Genomic DNA, 20,474 nt, shown 5'->3' on the forward strand with positions numbered 1-20,474 from the left:
GGTGAGAAGACTTTTGAAAAAGTTTTGCCTCGAACTCGGGAAAACTCTTCAACAAGCTTTGAATTCCACACGTGCACTTGTATGTGTGTGTGTATATATACATATATATGTATATATACACACATGTATGTAGCACGTGTGGCGTTAGCCGTTAGCTGACCGTTAAGGAGCCGTGGGCTCGTGCGCGGCGCGTGACGGGTCGTCGCCGGTAGAAGCGACGACACCAGTGGAACGATGCGCGTGACCGCGACGGGACAGTGCCGGTGGAACGATGCGCGTGACCGCGACGGGACAGTGCCGGTGAACTGAGCCACCTGTCGCTATTCATTCATTAATATCTATATCACGCGACAGAGCGGCGGCACGTGACACGACGATGAACATGTCACGTCTTCTTACTTTGAACCGTGTTTTATGTTTCAGTCTGACCTTCTTTAAAGTGATTTTCTGAAGAGACACTGTGAACTTAAAACTGGTTCATAAACTGTCTCTGCAGATAGTTACTACATCAGAACTTCATTCTTTATGCATCATTTATAACTTTAAAGTCAAACTTTCTGGGGGTTGCCAGATTGTGTGAACATCCCCCCCCCAGCTGGAGTCTTTGTTTCTTTTAACTCTTTGTATTTTACGAGGCCCCTTGAAGAGACTCTGTGATCTTCCCTCTGGACAAACGCGAAGGACAATTGGACCAAAATCCCCCCCCCCAAAAAAGTTGTTGAGCAGTTTTTCTCAACAACATTCATAACATTCATGACTCAACGTGATGACTAATTATAAAGTGTGAAGAGGGCGAGTTACTTGCTAATGGATTAGCTACATTTCTGACTGTATTATCACTGAACAGTTACACAACCTTCTGTTTTCCCCCCATGTCTCTCCTCTTAATCCCCCGCTGGAGGCGGTATTAAGTATTTAAGTATTTCCTTATTTCCTAGTATTTCCTTATTATACTTCTTAATACCTATATTTTTATAGGTGTACTTTTGTACTTTTTACTCAACTTAAATCTTTTTTACAGTAGCATTTAAGATTTAGATTTGACATGCAAAACATGACATCATCTCAAAAAAAAAATTAGCTCCATATCATATGCATATTTATATGCTTACATGTTATTAATGCATCAGATCTGTAATATACCACTCTTGACAGGTGAAGCATTAATGCTTCCCCTAGTTTTTGATGTAAATACTTATGGAAAGTTCCTTTTAAACGGGGAAAGAGCAGATTTGACTTGAGCACGAGTCTCTAACACCGGATCAACCTCTGACACCGGATCAACCTCTGAGACCGGATCAACCCCTGAGACCGGATCAACCTCTGACACCGGATCAACCTCTGACACCAGATCAACCTCTGAGACCGGATCAACCCCTGAGACCGGATCAACCCCTGAGACCGGATCAACCTCTGAGACCGGATCAACCCCTGAGACCAGATCAACCCCTGAGACCGGATCAACCCCTGAGACCGGATCAACCCCTGAGACCGGATCAACCTCTGACACCGGATCAACCTCTGACACCAGATCAACCTCTGACACCAGATCAACCCCTGAGACCGGATCAACCCCTGAGACTGGATCAACCTCTAACACCGGATCAACCTCTGACACCGGATCAAACTCTGACACTGGATCAACCCCTAACACCGGATGTAGCTCGGAAGCCGCAGCGGGCGGCGTCTTACCCGGACAGCGGCGGACTGAGAGCTGAAGGTCCGCGGGTGAAGTCTGCACAGAGCCGGGGTCGTCGCTCTCACCGCGGCCCCCGAGTTTACACCGGAGGCGAAGCGCGACAGCGAACTTATTCCACCTCTGAAGAACATCTGCAAATACAACGAACCCGCCATGACAGCGAGTTAGCTTCGAGTGCTAACTGTTGCTCTACTCTTATAACACTAGCGTTAGCTACAACATCCCGTTAGCTAACGTTAGCCACAGACATCTCGTTAACGTTAGCCACAACATCCCGTTAGCTAACTTTAGCCACAACATCCCGGTAGCTAACGTTAGCCATAACATCCCGTTAGCTAACGTTAGCCACAACATCCCGTTAGCTAACGTTAGCCAGCATGTCCTACACAAGCGGTTGAGTAACACAAACGGAGAAGGTCGCCTGCTGATGACGTTTATCACATGGCAGACAGGCATTTATCTCGTTATTTCAGTGAGAGGAGATTCTCTATATATATTTATATATTTATATATATATATATTTATATTTATATTAACATGAACCGCAGAGCAGCAACCTGTAAACACACAGAGAGGAGGCTGGGGCGAGAGGTCTCACTCCGCTGCATTTTTTTTACCACAAGTCCAAAGGTGGTGCGACTAAACTAAGTCCCACTCCTTTATAAAAAAAAAGACATCCTTTTCCATTTCTGATATTTTCAAACTGTCATCGTTTTTTCTTAACTGAAACATTTTATGTCAACAAAAGGAAATACATAATTTCTGAATGTGATGGAGAATTGCCCTAAAAACCTGCAAGGGGTTTGAAAAATTCCAGGAAATAGGCCACAACATTGATTGAATGTACAAATTATTTTTCAATATCTACATTTAAAACACAGTAAAAAATATTATCATAGTACACCATAGTACTTTGTTAGAAATGTGTCCCGTAAAAACCCATCTACTACAAAAGTATAGAAAGTCAACCAGTCTTATTTCCACACATTGAAAACACACAACTGTAATTCATGCACGTACACAAACACATTAGCAGACTAGGAACATAAACACACGGTTTGGTTAATAGTTCATCATAAGTCAAGATAGATGAAAGAAAAAATCAACCACCAATGGGGACAACACACTATATTCACAAGATATATGATAATAATATAATATATATACCTGAATTGTCAAACTGTGGTTTTATATTAATTACTCTAATATCTCAAGTAATAAGCCAACAACAAAAAACTCAGCTAGCTTTATTCCATAAGAGGATTTACTGTAAGACTGCAAGCAACAACTAATTTCATTATAACTGCAGCTGACAGTTATTTTCTTGAATAATTCATAAATCTTTCCATCTGTAAAATGTCAGGAGAGAGTTGGAAAGTGTTGCTCTTCCAGCTCTTGAAGTGCTGGTTGGTTTGTGGATGCCTCGGGATATAATCAAAATGCTGTGTTAAGTGGGGTTGGGGGGGCAACAGGGGGCCTAGGGACATATTTTTGCCGCGGTGTCTCCTAGGAGATTCAAGGTCGGTGGTCCTGAGAGAATTAATGCAACCAGTAGTGGAGGTGGTAGATGTTTACAGTGGCCATGGTGAAGGAATCCTTTGTGGATCGGTCACATCACAGCGGAGAGACTCTGCTCTATCAGCTCAGTATCTGACCCAAACTCCAAGTGGGTGTATTGAACTGGTGGAAGTGTTACAGTAACAGACTATTGATACTGATGTACATCGATCAGCAGTTGTTCTTTGTGGCATCACTGGATTTGTTAAGTAGTTCTAGCAAAAACAAAACAGCTTGATTAAAGGTATTAAAAGAGTGGCCTTAAAGAGACAGAGGCTGTGAAAGAGGAGCTGCAGGAAACGGACATGTTTACTGAACATTAGGGCATGAAAACCTTTTACAGTAATAACCCACATTGACATCATGAACCTGAATATGAGCAGAATATATTTCTCCTTTAAAATTCACCAGATTAATGAAACAGACATTCAGCTGAATCCAGTGTAATTTTCTGTGTCATGGCATAAATATCATTACAAGAGTTTAGCCATTTTGTCTAAAACACCCCCCCCCCCCCCCCCCCAGCAGGAGTCCTTTGTTTGCTGTGGAATTTAGTTTTTCTACTCACAGAAACAATATGTGAGATCATTGTTTCTGTGTGGCTGTTGCTTGTCCACTGTACGGTCACTTTTATGTATAATGAAAGTGCACGTGACGAGATCAGAGTCCTGAGCGACAGGAGGCGGCCGCAGCCTGTTACAGCAGCAGTAACAGACGTAGGTGATCTCCACCACGCTGCTGGTTATTCTGTTCTGGGTGTTCACTGTGTTTTAACTGTTTCAACTCTACGCAGACGCTGATTCCATCATGCCCCCCGCCGCAGCGACCAACCTGGGCTACACCCCGCCGGACGGAGGCTGGGGCTGGGCTGTTGTCTTGGGCTCTTTCATCTCCATAGGATTCTCCTACGCCTTCCCCAAGTCGCTCACCATCTTCTTCAAGGAAATCCAGGCGTATTTCTCAGTTTCCTACAGTGAGATCGCCTGGGTGTCGTCGGTCATGCTCGCCTCCATGTACGCAGGAGGTCAGTGGCAACAAGTTTTTACAAATATTTGACGACGGAATTTTTTAAAAAGCACGTTCCCCACTCAACATATGTCAAAAGCAGTTGTACGATGCCCTATTGAATGAAGCAGATACTGTACCACATGTCTTCCCTCTGTGCAGGACCTCTGAGCAGTGTACTCGTCAACCGCTTCGGCAGCAGACCGGTGGTCATGGCCGGCGGGCTGATGGTCAGCGGTGCCATGGTGCTCGCTTCCTTTGGCACCACCATCATACACCTGTATCTCTGTGTCGGAGTAATCGGAGGTAAATATCCTACTGTGTATATACTGTACAATATCCCTGACATGTATTCACGTTCATCATTTTGACTCACCACCACTCATGTTGCTGCGGTTATTGTAATGTTTGCTTGATGATGCGACGGTTGCAGAATAACTCACATTCATGCTGAGAGTGATTTTATCATCAGCATCATCTGTGTCCCATGTGTACATATGTGTACTGAATATCCAGGCTCTGTGGAAGACTAAGGTCTGACCTACTTTTAAAAAATGTTTCACTAAGTCCGATGCATGAAGAAAATTTGCACACGCACGTTCATACTTCAGAGCACATGATCGCATTAGTAACACGGAACAAACAGCCGCTCAGACTTTACACTTAATCTGTCACCTAGTAGTAACAGGAAGAAGAAATAACTTAACATGGAAATAGTTGTGGGAGTTCTTTCTTGAAATACAAAGTATTGGACCATCATTTCTTGAATTACAGTGTCAACTTTAATAATAGTAGAATTTGTCTGAATTTGTCTCAAACCAAATAAAGCGATTTCAATTCATATTTGCTCTCCACAGCGCGACATTTTACACCAACAATAAACAACAATTGCAATAAAATTGAATGATGAAAATTTAAATTTGTATTGTAATGTGGCCTTGGTAGTTTTAAGGTAGAATAAATAAGAACAATGCTCACTGGACTTATGGTTTTTAATTCGATTTCATTGTCTCAGTGTTTCTGTATTAGTATTAATCTTGATACGACAGCGACATGACAAGATTTTTTATTCTCACTTTACTGTAAATTTATCCAATTATTCATGACGATGCATCTAACCATTTCATCACCGCGTCAGGTTTTGGCCTGGCCTTCAACCTGCAGCCGGCCCTGACCATCATCGGGACGTACTTCCAGGTCAGAAGGCCACTGGCGAACGGACTCGCCATGACAGGAAGTCCAGTCGTTCTGTTCACTCTGGCTCCGCTCAACCAGTTCCTGTTTGACTGTTTCGGCTGGAGAGGGAGTTTCCTCATCCTGGGATCGATCGTGATGAACTGCTGCGTCGCCGGTGCTCTGATGAGACCGGTCAACAAGAGCGTCGAACCGAAGACCGAGCCGCCGCCGTGTGACCAGCTTCCCGCCGAGGAGGATCCCGCTGCCAATGTGAAACTCCTGACTGAAGAAAACCTGAGTGAGAGCAGGAGTCAGAGCTGTTTTCACAAGTTCGTCGACGTCTCACTTTTCAAACACAGAGGCTTCCTCATCTACCTCGTCGGTAACGTGGTCATGTTTTTTGGCTTTTTCGCACCGGTGGTCTTCCTGGCGCCGTACGCCAGACACCAAGGGGTCGACGAATATTCAGCAGCTTTCCTGCTTTCTATCTTCGCTCTGGTGGACATGTTTGTCCGACCGGCCACCGGCCTCCTGGGCAACACCAAGTGGATCAGGCCACGGATCCAATACTTCTTCAGTTTCGCCGTCGCCTACAACGGCGTGTGTCACCTCCTGTGCCCGCTCGCCGACGGATACGCGGGTCTGGTGGTGTACACCGTCTTCTTCGGCGTGGCCTTCGGGATGCTCTGCGCGCTGCTCTTCGAGGTGCTGATGGACCTGGTCGGGGCCAAACGCTTCTCCACTGCGGTCGGACTCGTCACCATCATCGAGTGTGGACCGGTGCTTCTGGGTCCGCCGCTCTCAGGTTCGTAGATACGGAGACATTTATCTAACCCACTGACTGTAGACTATTTTTACTTGGTAGGAAAGTACCCCTTGATTTACAGGGAAATGTCCATGGCTTTATTCTACAGTCCCAGTACACTGTAGAATAAAAAAGTGATATTTAAGTACCGGTAAAGAACATGACACTTTGACAGTTCATTAAGCCAGAACGGAATCCTTCGGATTGGCAGTTAATGGTATATGAAGGTAAGGAACTGGAATTCACCAATGTATTGTATGTACTTACGAACGTAGTACTTATATCGACTCCCTATGGGTACTTTCTTAGTACGTAGTTTGTATTAACATTTAGTTTCCTCATAGGTTTTCATGTACTTATTAAGTAATAACTTGGTACTTACTATCCTTTCCATATTGGTACTTTCGTAGTACATAGATTGTATTACCATCTAGTTTCTCCGTAGGTTTTCAGGTAATGACTTAGTAATTACTATGAAGTTATTTTGGTACTTTCCTAGTCACTATATTTTTTTTACCATCTAGTTTCTTAGTAAATACCAGGTAATTAGCGGACTCTAAAATAAAGGGTTACCAAGTATTATTTTTTTTAATAATCAAGGAATCTGTGACCTGGCGACCAATGAAATTTGTGTCTCCTCTTTTTTCAGGAGCCTTGGTCGATAAATTCGGAGATTACAAATACATGTACTACGCGTGCGGCGTGTTCATGCTGGTGCCGGGCATATTTTTCTTCATCATGCACTACTACAACTACAAGTGGCTGGACGAGGAGCAGCGGCGCAGTGAGGCCGCGGACACGAGGAACTCTGAAGAGGCAGTGGAACTTCACGTTAATGAGAAAATAGCGTATGAAACGGACGGATGAGAGAGAAAACAAGGAACATGTTCTGCTGTAGGACATTCAGGCGATTATCACTAAATATATATTCACCTTTGAAAAGACGAGTTTATTTGACAGTGTGGACCTTTGCCATGTATCTGTATTAACAATGGTTGTTTTATGTATAGTATTATAATGATTACGTTATGTGACGACTGTAACTCTAATGGCATTTTGCTCTTCCGTCCTCTTTCCTTTACAGTGCAATTACCATAATGGCTCCATAAACTAATACTGCGCCTCTTCGATTATTCAGCCGCTGAATAAAAAGTAATTTTCCTGAGGGGCTGATGTAAAATAATGAGACAGAACACGAGAGCCGAAGCGTTACTGTTAATCATCGCCTCTGAACCACTAGATGGCACCGGACACTATCATGAGGGAAATGATCAGTGAGAAGAACACACTTCTGTTATACTGAAGCCATCTTCATTCAGGGTTTAGTTATTTACAGTATTGTTTCCAAAGTGTAGGTCATCACCTCCCACGGGCTGCCAGGAAAATATAAAATAATTATCACAAATGAGAAAATTAAATGTCTAGACTTTCTCCCTCTGAATTCCTCTCATGCTGCACAAAAATGTAAATCTCACTTGTAGAGACAAATTCATTACTCATACTCTTACTGTCAAACACTTCTCCAGTGTTACAGGAATGCGTGAACGTTGTTTCGCTGCCGCACCAATTTAGTACAGTCGTAAGAATTCAGTATGAAGTTATGGAAAATTTTTATGAATTTAACTTTTGAACTAGTGGGAAGAACTTGGTGCTCATCAAGTTGTAAGATTTCTTTTGCATCTGTGGCTGACAAAACTAAAAAACTATTTTTACAGTAGCTAAAGTATGATTTCAGTCATGTATGTTTAATACAGATTCTAATACAAGATCTCAGAGAAAATACCTGATCGCAGGTCACATGATCCTACTTTATCTTCCATCGTACTGTACGACCACAGACGAACGGACGAGCCACTCGGCCGCAGAACAAAACCATTATTATGAGATGTATGTTCAAATTCCTTATCGTGTCCCTGCGAGGTGCAAATCGACTCCCTGCTTCAGATGGAGGAAAATTGCTTATGTGAGCGAATCAATACGTTTATTAATAACCTTGGATAACGTCTGAAAATCAGACCGAGCAGTGGGAGAAAAACCACGGTCTCCAAATCACTGGGTCATAACTGAACCCAGTTACAGTCGATACGGCACCGACACGACTCTGGTTTTTAACTGCAGGTTGTTCTGACCAAGACTTTTGATCTCACTCTGGCCAAAACAGAAAATATGCAAATTTTACTTTAAAACTCATGTTTATTTTTGAATTGTACAAAACTATATGTTTATGCAGTAGTGGAGGAAGTATTGATACTTTATTAACTTCCAGTGCCACATTGTAAAAAAGAAAAAGTCCTGGTCATCAGTGTTATTACGTATCCAGTGATATACTATATACATATATTTTTTTATACAGTATACCATTCGATTATTGTGCATCTGTTCATTACTGTGAAAGTAGAATTATATACTCTTAGTTGAAAGTGGAACTAATTTTCAGACTGTTTTATAAAAGAATGCGACTAATAAATATATTTTGTTATGGACAAATCTGATTGTTGTTTTGTTGATCAATTCATTTACTGTGTCTGTTTGTGAAACGAATGATGATAAAGACAAATTAAACTATGAAATAGTTTAATTATGTATATATGTGAATATTCACAATAACTGAATATTCACATATTCACTATAATCATTCAGTTGATTGGTCATTTATCAAAATATTAGGTGTGACTGTATCGTAATATGGGAATACAATGGTAAAGTAAAGTACATACATTTCATATTTATTTACTCGAGTAAAACAACAAGAGTGTTGTTGCTCAGGTGTAAGAGCGGGTCAACCACTAACCAGAAGGTCGGTGGTTCGATCCCCTGCTCCTCCATTCTGCATTCTGAACTGTCCTTCGGACAATGATATGCTTATATTAATACATTTATCATTTACTAATTTCCACCACTGAGCATGTCACAGTCAAACACAAAGAGCGAAATGTAAGTTCACCAGTGTGACTGACCTGTGTTCTTTAAAGATCCGCTGTAGGCATCATCAGTATGATCATAAATATAAATAAATAGGTTAATGAGTGGACGTAAAGTGAGAGAGTAAGCTTCCAATTAGCGGCGGCTCCCATAAGCTCTGTATCATCTCCTCGCTGAACAGCTGGAGCATAATCACTGAGATGAACTGTGACTGATGTCAGTAAATCTGACTTTAATTTGGACCAAGAAGATTGAATCTGTGTGCGCGCATGTGTGTGTGTGTGTGTGTGTGTGTGTGTGTGTGTGTGTGTACTAAAATATCTATATATATATATATAATATATATATATAATATCTAATATAAACGGGACGGATCCTTTGCTGAGACACGATGTTTTAAACATGCTGCCGGTCTCAGCAGTTTCATCCCAAATTCTGATCCAACCACACGGTTGGGAAGTCTGGGGGAAAGAAGAAGAAGTAGTAAGTGATACTCTGTATTTAATCCAACATGTTTGTTAATAATCTCTGCTGATCTTCTTTACCCGCAGCAGCAGAACTAATCTGTCTTCACACTGTTTACACTCAGAGCAGCATCATGTGAAAATACCAGAGACTTAACAAGAGTTTAATCATCAGGCCCGCGGACGGAGCCGTTAATGACACACCGCCGGTCTGAAATGATCACGAGAGCCCCGTGCAGCTGCTGTAACGTGGACGCAGGGGGCGCGTGGACATGTTCCAACTGCCGTGTCCGTCCATCAAGGTCTCGATCACACCGACCGTCGCCCTGCAGTGTCTCCACCCACCGTCCCTGACGAAACCGAGATCACAGGTTGAATAAGGAAATCAATATTCTTCACAAACAGCTGCCGTGACATCGATCATGGTCACCTTGATATTTATGTAGAGAGAAAAAAAGTCATCTGTATTTCAGAGATATTTTTGAAATTAGACCTTCGCCGGCATCAGCGGTCGAATGTTGAGAGAGAAAAATAGAGTCAATCTAGATTTTTTTTATTTTGGGCTTCACCCTCCCAAAGATCCCTGGAGGGCAGCGTGATTCAGATGAGAGATATCTGTTCAACACAGAATTCTTATGGCTGATTATTATTGCTCAGCTTGAAGGGGAACAACAGATATATATATCTATATATATAGATATATATATCATATATTCCTGTCATGCACACAGGGGAGCGTCGAAAAACCCTCATGGGTTTACGACACAGCGAAAGGTTCAAGTGCAGCGTTAAAGTGTTTCTTACTTCTTTACTAAATAAAGTATTATTTTACAACTCAGGCTAAAAATATTCAGCTTTTTCTTCCCCAGGCTAATAAAATCAGCCGTATGAAATAAAGAAGTTTCCTTCCTCAAGTAAAGCTCCAGTTTTTCCTAATCATCGAGCCAGAAAATAAGAACAGAAATAGAAAGACATTTTACCAAAAAAAAAAGTAAACTCATTATGTCTTTATGTCATTATGTAGAGAGGATGATAGAAGAATAAAGGAAGTGGAATTAAACCTGCCTGTCTCTAAATTATACCTCACACAAGGTTCCAGACTGTAGCTATTCTTCACGAGACAATATGTTCGTAGTTTCTGTTAATACTGAGAATATTAAAGTGAAAAAATAAAAAAAAGTTTTTGGCTTAAACTCGTTATTATGATGTTAAAACTGCACAATGTGATGGTGATCGAAAAATCATGTCATCCGTACTATGTTGGTCCTATGAGTCTCGATTTCACCACGTTCTTCTCTCGGCCACCGGGACGTCGTTTTTGGGGGGAATGACGTCTGGATTTACGCCTCAAAGGAAACTTCGTCACCCGTTGTGTAACCAAAACAAGGAAGAGAACATCGTTCTCCTGGTATCTATCAACAGACACGGAAATTGGCCAAATTGACAAAGTCAACTCAGCAGGTGAAGAAGGAGAGCGATAGACAAAGAGATAAAAGCTCCGGCACTCGAGACAGTTAGTACGTAACACAACCAGCTACTTATTGAACATGATCTGGACAGTAGCCAGGCTGCTGCCGTTGAGTTAGCCTTGATGCTAACGCTGCCGTTAGTTAACGCTAGGAGCCGGAAAAGGAAGGAGGAGCTTCAGTGAACAAACTTCTTTCTTCTACTCCGATATCTCCAAAGTGGAGTTCACGACTTCTTCACCAGCTCTGAGGAAAAGTAGCTGCGTCCTTACCGGCGTCTTTACGACAGAGACCAAACAGTCATACCACCTGGAACCACTAGGGGGCATGAAACTTGTCTGTTGCCTCTTAATATTGTACTTTTAGAACGTAAAAAGTCAGAAATATTTGCGTTTTACTTCACTATTTCTACTTACTGCATCTTTACACTTCAACATTTGAGGAGAAAATACTGTACTTTTACTTTTCCCGCAGCTGCAATTACTAGAAATTTTGCAAGGAGATTTTACGTAAAAAAATATATAAGAAAAGATAAAGCTTTGGCTGAAACTAGTGAAGATTTACAGTATTTACTGATATTCATTTCTCAGTGACATGTGTCCATCACAGTTCCAAAGCGTCATCTTCAACCATCTAATGTGGTTTGATCAATAATCCAAAATCCAAAGATATTGTAGATGGTGAAACTTTTGTGAGAAAGTTTTAGTTTACGTCTCGTAATTACTTATAAAGCACATATTAGATACACAAGGTGATGATGCACTTTTACCATCTCACAATGTTTAAACACTGTCATTTAGTAAATCATCACAAAAATAATGATCATTTGAGGAAAGGATCTGAATACGCGGACACTTGACCAGACACTTCTGTGCTGTATCAGGCCTCCTCGCGGAATACAAATGCATAAAACAAAGCCCTGAGGAAGGCGGCCATTTTCTTCTGAACGCAGACAAAGGAGGAAGTTAAACCCCGAAACTGCTCAATCATGACTAATGCTTGTATAAGAAATTGAGTTGCAAAGCAAAAGGACTTAATGAGATTATGTTAACCATAATTAACAATCTTTGAAACAAATTTTCCCCCAAAAACCAGGAACAGTGCGGCTCTGTGTTTTTGGACCGTCAGGCCTAAGAATGTGTGAATTATCATCCAAACACACATTTACCCCACTTTTCAGTCGACAATGCCGAGCCCCTGACCAGTATCCTTAATCTGCTACTCAAAATACATTTAGCCTTTGTGAGAATAAATGTGCGGCGCTGAAACACTGGGTGTGGAGACTCTCCGCTGCCTATTAGACGCATTGTTCCCCTTTATCTGGTGAACACAGACGACCACTGAAGCTCCACACGTCTGGGGACGCCGCGACTGTGCTGAGCATATTACAAGAAGAATTCAAGGATTGTCCTGTGGATTATAATCTATCCCTTTGAATAACGCGCTGAATTACACTGCTCTATAAACGAATATGATTAAGAACCGGAGGAATGGACGGATGACATCAACTACCTACAAGCAGTGTAGCAGTTTTACGACCGTGCACACGTGCAGTCCGATGTAATCTGAGGCACTTGGATGATATCAAAATAAGTGGACTGTGTTATCAGTGTGCTGCCCCCACATCAGGGCAGCACGCTCGAGTGACCAACTCGACCCGAGGAGATAATACTGTTAGATTTTCATTTAAATCCTCAGTCTTGATTTGGAAAATCGTATTGAATCTAAGATGGATTTCTCAATTCCCATCTGCAGAGATGGACGTTCCGGCGTCGCGTCCTCGGGGGATCGACGCCCGGGCCGAGACGGAGAGCGACGACAGACGGGGAGACCGGGCACGGGAAAGAGGAGAGCAGCAGAAATAATTACAAGAGCAACTGAGGCGTGTCGGCTCGTCCTTGGCTCACAATGAAAAGCGGGATGTGACACGATGGCACAAATCAACTGCGAGCCCATATACAATAACCTGATTCACTCATAACATCTGTGTAATTATACATCAGGAGCCTTGTAATGCTGCGACTCTGTTACCAACACTGTGTCATCTTCACATTTCTGGGATAATTAAGTGTATCATTACCCTGAGCTGAGGCCATCGTGATGGCAACCCCTCTCTGGGAAAGGCGTGGAGCGTTAATGACTAACTTATTTTTGATACCCGGCGTGCCCTATATGTCGTAAGCGGCTTTTGAGCACGTCGGCCTTTTGCGATCGTATAACATGAACGCCACAGTGGCTGAAGTGAATCAATGTCCTCAGAGGTTCTTTGTGTTTCAAGGGCAGTCGCTCTGCCGAGTCTCAGAAGGGCACAATGAGATTGTTGACTGTCGCAGCTGCCTCGCTAAGCCTGCCAAAGGTGTGTGATTAAATCCCCATTCTTTTTCCCCGCAGAGAAGTGGAGCCGTTTAGAAACCTATAAACCATATGGGCGAGTCAATGAATTGTCTTTCAACTAGATCCCCATAGGTTTTTCTCTGAAGGAAATGACAAGAGTAACTGGACGTGCAGCACGGCGTGTGAACACCGGTATTTCTTGCTTTTTAAATTCAGTTTTCTTGAAGTTTAGAAACGTTTTTTAGAGGAGCTGTTGACTGCTACAAAGGCAAAAAAGAAAGTTGTTCAAAACCCAATTTTCTGCTTTGAAGCTTCCAGACATATTGTTACATTACTTTAGAAAAACTGTTCCAAGGATGAACAAAATGAAATCATTCAAATGAAACCTCTAGTAATTTTATTCATGTCAATGAGCCTTAATGAAAAACAACCGAAACCACCAAATTACTGCAACAGATTTATTCCAACAAATATCGCTAATGTGTCTGATTCGCTCGTTCCTCTTTTCCATTGACCTGCAGTTGTAGAAGAGTTCAGCTGGGTGACACGTTTCTGTCTGTCCGCGGTTTTATTTTGAGTCAATGTGTGTCTGTTATCTTCTGCTTTAATTACTCACCAGAGAACAGAATGTGTATTAATGAAACGAACAACACGCTGTCGGCTCCGGTTCCAGTAACTTTAGCCTCGGTGATCAGCTGTTTAGGGAAATAACTAAGCCTTCTTTTGAAAAATGAAACTACAACACAGTGAACTAATTGTGACCCGATTTTAAGGATTTACATCTTGAGCTTGAGTCGAAAGGCCACGAGGGAGGATATGGGGGAGTTGCAGAGTCTTCAGAAACGGATTAATCCTTGTTGGTAAAAAAAAAGAAAAGAAAAGCCCTTTAAATAAATTAAACAACATAATACATGATCTATATTTGCTTCTCTTCTGTGACTCCAGGACTAATTCGCTAAGAGTTAGAAAAGTGCAGAACAGCTCCAACCGTTAAGTCTTACAAAGAACAGACTTGCAAAAAAGTTAAATCTTTCATTTTCATTTTCTTGTTCCAGATTAAATAAAAAGTCCCACCAAGACAGCCTCTCATATCCTCTCAATTTCACCGTCTTTTTATCGTTTCGTTGGACCAAATTGCAATGACATATTTCGTCTCCTCTCCCGAGGTGCTACTGCGGCTCATTGTTACACTTCCAGTTCTTATTCTTCTTCTACGAAAGCTCGCTGCCTCAACTTCCTGTAATTGGTCCCAAAGTCCGAACCATTCAAAAAATTGTTTTCACACTGCTAACAAAGCAAACCATGGTTGAGTTTGATCCGGATCCAGACCTCCTCTTTTGGTCGGATCGAATTTTGGTCCATTGGTCCGGACCGTGGTCCGAGGGACCTTTCACACCTGCAACTTTGGTCCGGACCAAACAAGGCAGCGGGAGCGGCAGTGGGAAAGCGTCCTCGGCCGTATATGGACACCACAGCACGGAACAAGAGGTTTCCTCAAGCCCTGGTCCGATTAAAAGACAAGTGACATTTATTGTCCTTATGTCTTTGATGATTTTTCAATCTTTCCACACGCTCCTCTGGAAGCAGAGGTCCTGCATGGATGGACCTTCAGATCCGGTGACGCGTTGAGCAGCTTTGGACAGACTCTACAGGGTTTCACAGTGACAGCCAGACATGATGCTATCAATGGCACATCAGTATAAATGTTGGAATACGCAGTATCACCTCTTCAGTCCCTTGAGGAAGAGAAGGCGCTGATCTATGGCCCTCACCTCTGACTCAATGTGAGTTGACGTTGATGTGGACCCTGAGGAACCAGAAGCTGTCGACTCTCTCCACAGTCCTGCAGATGTTGATGTGCTTCCTGTACGAATCAACACCGTCTCCTCGGCATCGCAAACAATTGAGATGGTACGAGGCCTTTCGTGGAAAACAACGACGAAAGGCCTCGTACCTCCTCCCTGCAGTCCGACTCTTCATTTCCTGGCGAACAGGCCAATGATGGTGTTGTCGTCCACGAACTTTATGACTGTTTCAGAGCCGTGTCATTAATGAAGAGCGCTAACGGGACTGGAAGAAAAAAAACCTCAGCCCTCTGGTGGAAAACCATAAATGTCTGCCAAGTAATGGTTCACTTGAACTGCTCAGTTCATTTTAAAACAGGAAATACACTTATTACACAAAGCTCTGCCAGATCCCTGTAACTGATGTCAAAATGGCAAAATATTGGATTTGGTTTGGTCGCATCTAAAGGTTGCTGTCGGTGTCACTGAGTGTTTTCTTCTCTACCAGCTGCTTCCTGCAGTACTTTGGATGTAACCGTCTGCCACAGATAATAATCTCTTTAAACAATAAGAACTACTGGTAATTTCTGCTTTAGTCTGTTCTTTTTGTATCAATCGTGTGCTTTGTAAGTCACAACCTGGGCAGAACAATATAAAGTAGTACAATAAAGTATATTATAGTAAATTGATGTCTTCGGAGCAGATGTGCAAACAGCTGCGGCTCTGTTACTTTTGATTGGTGTCCCCTCTAAAATCTGTCAAACTATTCCTGTTGCTGTCAGCGATAAAACCCGAAAGTGCAATTTGTTCATCGAGTATTGGTCTGCAAATATGTGCGCAGGCTCATACTAAGGCCCCGGAGTAAGAATTAGAAATCATATCCTTAATTTCTGTCATGAAGAAAATGGCACCCCCCCTGAGGGAGACGGACCGACTCCTGTGCAGCCGCTCGACTTCAGTGTGTTGTGGTGTAACAATTGTTATGGTGCGTTCACACCAGACAAGATGCGACTTGTCGCGTTGCTTTGCTCGTGCGAGTTTGGACGCAAGCAAACATCTGGTCATTCACGCAAATGTTTTCCCGTTCTTCTGTTTTGGCCTGGTGGTTAGCGCATCAGTCTCGAAAAACTCGAGGCTGCGTCTTCCAGAATTTTGGGATATTCACACCGCGCCATTTGTGTCGCCCATTCATGCGTCTTTGCATTGACTTTGTATGCAATCTTCTCGTGCGAATAATTTGCGTCGTGTCTGATGTGAACGCACCATGACACTATCATCTCACAGCACAAAACAAAATGACATAAATGAAGAAAAAACTGACACTTCACAATTAAAACCTGGCCCGGTTTTGCAGGTTGAATTAATCAGCTTATATAAACATCCCACAAAAAAGGATAGAGAAAAAAAAATACACAAAAGAGCAGAATTAACGTCGAGAGCGTGATTACAGGTGCGGGAAGAATTACACAATAGAATGTTTCAGCTCTCAGCCGATTGCTGCTGGTCTGAAGAGTCCTTCAGCCACAGGAGGACGAGGTGGCACATGTGGGAGGTGCCAAATAAAGCATCGTTGATTAACTTCTTTAGCAGCGATTCTCCTACTGTATATATGTGCATGTGGTTCCACTTGTAGCCTGTACCGTACATGCAGCGGCCCACATGTCTACAGAGAACAGACTTCTTCTCTTTTAGCAGCAGCGTCGTTCAGGGCCAGGCGAAGGACAGAGTCAGAGCAGCGCATGCTTTGTCGCAAAAAGGGCTGATAAGGGCTCATAATGCTTAAACAAAATGATGATATGATGATATAATTATCTCACCATGTAACTGCTGAGTACAGAGATAATAGCTGTAATTTATCAGGACACATTAAAAAAAGCAGAATCCCACAATTAATCAGTTGCTCTGGCTCCATGTGCGGTGTTAACCTTGCACAGCTCAAATTTAAACATCTTGTTTCTGTTTGTATAATTGAAATCAGAGATTTGATGAATTTAACATTAAAAAACAGAAACTACTCTTGTTCCTTTTGGCTGATCCAGTCAATGCTTTTGGAACAGCCGTCATCAACATGTCATCAACCTCCATGTGAAGTTTCAAATCCATGTTTGATTTGATGAGCCAATTATTTTATTATTTTTTTATTATTATTTTTTTATTTTTTTATTTGTTTAATTCATCTTCCCTGTGTTTCAATTCCAGACAATATTTTTTTTTGTCATCACGACAAAAGTAACGGCATTTATTTTCTTAAAGACGAGTCAAAGTTGTTGATACTTTGACTCGGTTATCGTCGTAAACTTCTCTTTAACAGGTCGTCGTAAAAAAACGGTGATGTAAAATGCGGCGGCGAGAACGAAAGAGAGACTCGCGCCACACATCTGCGGTACAGTGTGTACGTTGTTTTCCGCCGTTGAGTTATTGCTACAGCACACAATGGATGATAGGACCATAGACTTATCAATAATGCATAAGATAGTAAGAGAAATGACAGGCACTCTGCTGGTAGGTTCTCTCCAGAAGCAAGCCATAAATTTGCAGGGCAATAATAATGACTCTTCTCAGGGAAATAAAGGCCACCCTCTGCTCCCCGTAGTCATAAACCTGACTCACTCTTCCATTGGCTGGAAGAAAAATGCCTCCTCTCCCACCACACAGGAGTCGTACACAGTCGGTACTTCAACCAGCCAACTTGATATGCAATCATCTCTCTTTACAGAGGAAAGAATACAATTTCAGGTTTTTATATTAGATATTTTCCTATTATGTGAGTGGAGGTGGGCGGAGAGATGGAAATGAAGTTCACTTGAACAGCTCGGAAAAAAAAAATATTCAAAAATATTTCCAGTAATTCTTCTTTGACTCGAACCATCTTCAAATCCATATTGTGCAGCGCTCCGCTGTCGAGGACAGGACTCGATACTCGAGACAGTTGGTTTTCTCTCCACTGGATCAGTGAGTCACACAACCAGATACTTCTTAATACGAACAGACGTTTACCTCAAGGTTATTTATTCAAATTGGATTTTTTTTTTTTTTAAATAGCCAGGCTGCTGCCGTTGAGTTAGCCATGATGCTAACGCTGCTGCTAGTTAATGCTAGGGGCCAGAAAAAATAAGTGGTACGAACTTCTTTCTTCTCCTCCAGGTGCGTGAGACCGTGGGAATGAATATCAATATCATTTACTGTATGAAAAATTATAATAAAAACAAAAAACCCACTAATATCTTCTCACCTACATTACTTTGTCTAAGATACTGAAATATGATTTGATAACACTCATTTAAGTTCTTTCGTAGAATTAAAATGAAATTCACCCAGCTACTTCCTTATCGTAGTGTGGGGGTCACGTGTTTCCGTTCTAGCGTGGAGTGCCACAGACACAAAGTAGCTGCATCCTTACGACAGTGACCAAACAGTAATACCACCTGGAACCACTGGGGGGGGGGGGGGCACGAAGGCCATCTGTTGCCTCTTTAAAGGTCGTTCTCTCATATCATCTTCCAATATTCCACCACCTACCAACCACCAGATGAATTGAGAATTGCATTATCACTTACCGTAGAGAGTTTCTGAGAATGACTTCTGTCGGAAACCTCCAGGTGTTCGAGTCATATTAAGTCAGCAGTGGCCCAGAACAAACACTCCGGGGCTGGAGGGAGCGGGGTCGGCTCAACATAATCAACTCCAGTGAGCAGAGCAAACAGCAGGCATCAAACGGTTTAGGGTCCATTTGTTGTGCCGAGTGCTTCTCCGCTGAAGGTTTGCACGAGACGCTCTGACCCAGTCGTGAGGGTTGAGACTGTGATTTCTGTTGAATCCCTTTCAGACCAGCGGAGAAGACCAGCAGAGACTTGACACATTTCTCAGTGATTCCTTCCTGAATTATGTATCTCCAGCAGCCAACCGACATCACAAAGGAATAACACATAATGACTTTCTGTCCATTCAACTGTGCCAGTTTCGGAAGAGGATTGAATTTCTCTGTATAGTACCGGTTTTTCTGAGCAGTTTTGTCAGGAGCAAGAAAAGGGGGAAAGGAGGATTCATGTGAATCATCTGGTGTTCGTTCCAGCTGCGGATGTAAACATTTAAACATTTGAAGGGGAAATATGGTTTCATCTCAGGCATCAGAGGAGGAAGTTCAATTACTGGAACAGCCACAGTTTTTGCATTGTCATGTGATGTGATGGAGCCAACGCGACTTGAAAGCACCATGTCAAGCGTAGTCGACACGATGAAAGCGATGAAAAGGATTGATCTTTGAGGAGAAAACGCCATTTTCAAATAAACTGTAATCATTTTTTTTTCTTCATATCTGACTCTACGATCTTTAAGACAGCAAACGCAAGGACTCCGCATCACCTGGCACCTGTAATACAATTCAATCTCAATTATTAGCACAAATTGTTAGCTTTAACCCTGAGAGCCGCTGACTGGGGATGACATTTTTTAAAGGCAAGAAATAAAAACCCACCTATCGTATTAGTGTTGTTCTTCACCTGGATGCCCTGCGAGAGGGAGGGAGAGCGGTTTTTACAGTAGCAAATCTCAGGAGGCACAGAGGCGGTTACTGGAATGGAACGGTGAAGCCTGGAGCCAGAAGGCAACAGCATCTGCTCCCTCGTGCGACTGCCATCAGCAATTTGGGGCTAAAAGAACGGCTACATATGTTGAAATGTCTATGTTCCAGCTCTGTCTTTTTTTTTTTTCTTTCTTCTTCCGCCTGACGCTGCAATACCACAGCTCCCTTTTGTTAATTTGAAAAATTTTCATAATGTGCATGCAATGACATTTGACTTAATGGTGGGATCAAATAGTGTAGCTCTCAGTAAATGTCAATCCGACTCAGGAAAAAATGGGAGCAGGGGGGAGGGGCCTTTGCATTTCCAATTTTAAATATAAGCTTTGAAAAAAAATAACAGTGCGACACGAGTCAGGACGCTTTTCATTCTGCTTCTCACCTGAGTCTTCTCATATCACACCGCAGGTGTGTCTGGGAAGTTAATGAGTTGTTTTGCCTGAGAGAAATGTGCCCGGCTCTTATCCACGACAAAGATATAATGGAAAAGATTAATATCCTTAAAGGGAATCTATTAAACGTTAAGATCAACCGATGTAAAAAGGTGGCAGACATTCCATTTCCATTAAACATGAGGCGCTCGGCGAATTGAAAAAAAACCAACATCCTACTCAAGTCTGGGGTCGTTTTAATAGCAGTTTTTGGCCGATTCTTCCCGCAAAGACATTAATACTCTTCTGAAT

The 20,474-nt window shown here is 42.3% G+C and overlaps 2 protein-coding genes and 1 long non-coding RNA gene across 4 annotated transcripts in view; 1 reads left to right on the plus strand and 2 right to left on the minus strand.

The window, feature by feature from the left end:
* LOC118317000 (calcium-independent phospholipase A2-gamma-like) overlaps positions 1 to 1,830 on the minus strand; it is an 18,855-nt gene extending 17,025 nt beyond the window's left edge. Inside the window, exon 1 of the mRNA XM_035645394.2 lies at positions 1,693 to 1,830. The gene's annotated coding sequence lies outside the window, so the exon portion shown is untranslated. The remainder of the gene's footprint in view (positions 1 to 1,692) is intronic.
* Positions 1 to 8,729, plus strand: part of LOC118317014 (monocarboxylate transporter 2) — an 8,884-nt gene extending 155 nt beyond the window's left edge. The window contains exons 1-5 of one of the 2 annotated variants that reach the window (XM_035645418.2): position 1; positions 4,050 to 4,280; positions 4,424 to 4,567; positions 5,400 to 6,242; positions 6,892 to 8,729. The exon at position 1 is cut by the window's left edge and continues 155 nt beyond it. In XM_035645418.2, coding sequence (XP_035501311.1) covers positions 4,064 to 4,280; positions 4,424 to 4,567; positions 5,400 to 6,242; positions 6,892 to 7,109 — 1,422 coding nt within the window. In that variant the 5' untranslated portion in view covers position 1; positions 4,050 to 4,063 and the 3' untranslated portion in view covers positions 7,110 to 8,729. Of the gene's footprint in view, positions 2 to 2,362; positions 3,973 to 4,049; positions 4,281 to 4,423; positions 4,568 to 5,399; positions 6,243 to 6,891 lie in introns of those variants that run through there. The other variant, XM_035645417.2, reaches the window with a different exon arrangement.
* A 919-nt stretch (positions 8,730 to 9,648) lies between these two features.
* Positions 9,649 to 20,474, minus strand: part of LOC118317050 — a 46,254-nt gene continuing 35,428 nt past the window's right edge. Inside the window, exon 2 of the long non-coding RNA XR_004795317.2 lies at positions 9,649 to 9,978. This is a non-coding gene — a long non-coding RNA (uncharacterized LOC118317050). The remainder of the gene's footprint in view (positions 9,979 to 20,474) is intronic.

Source organism: Scophthalmus maximus, chromosome 3 (assembly GCF_022379125.1).
Source record: "Scophthalmus maximus strain ysfricsl-2021 chromosome 3, ASM2237912v1, whole genome shotgun sequence".
Classification (NCBI taxonomy): Eukaryota; Metazoa; Chordata; class Actinopteri; order Pleuronectiformes; family Scophthalmidae; genus Scophthalmus; species Scophthalmus maximus.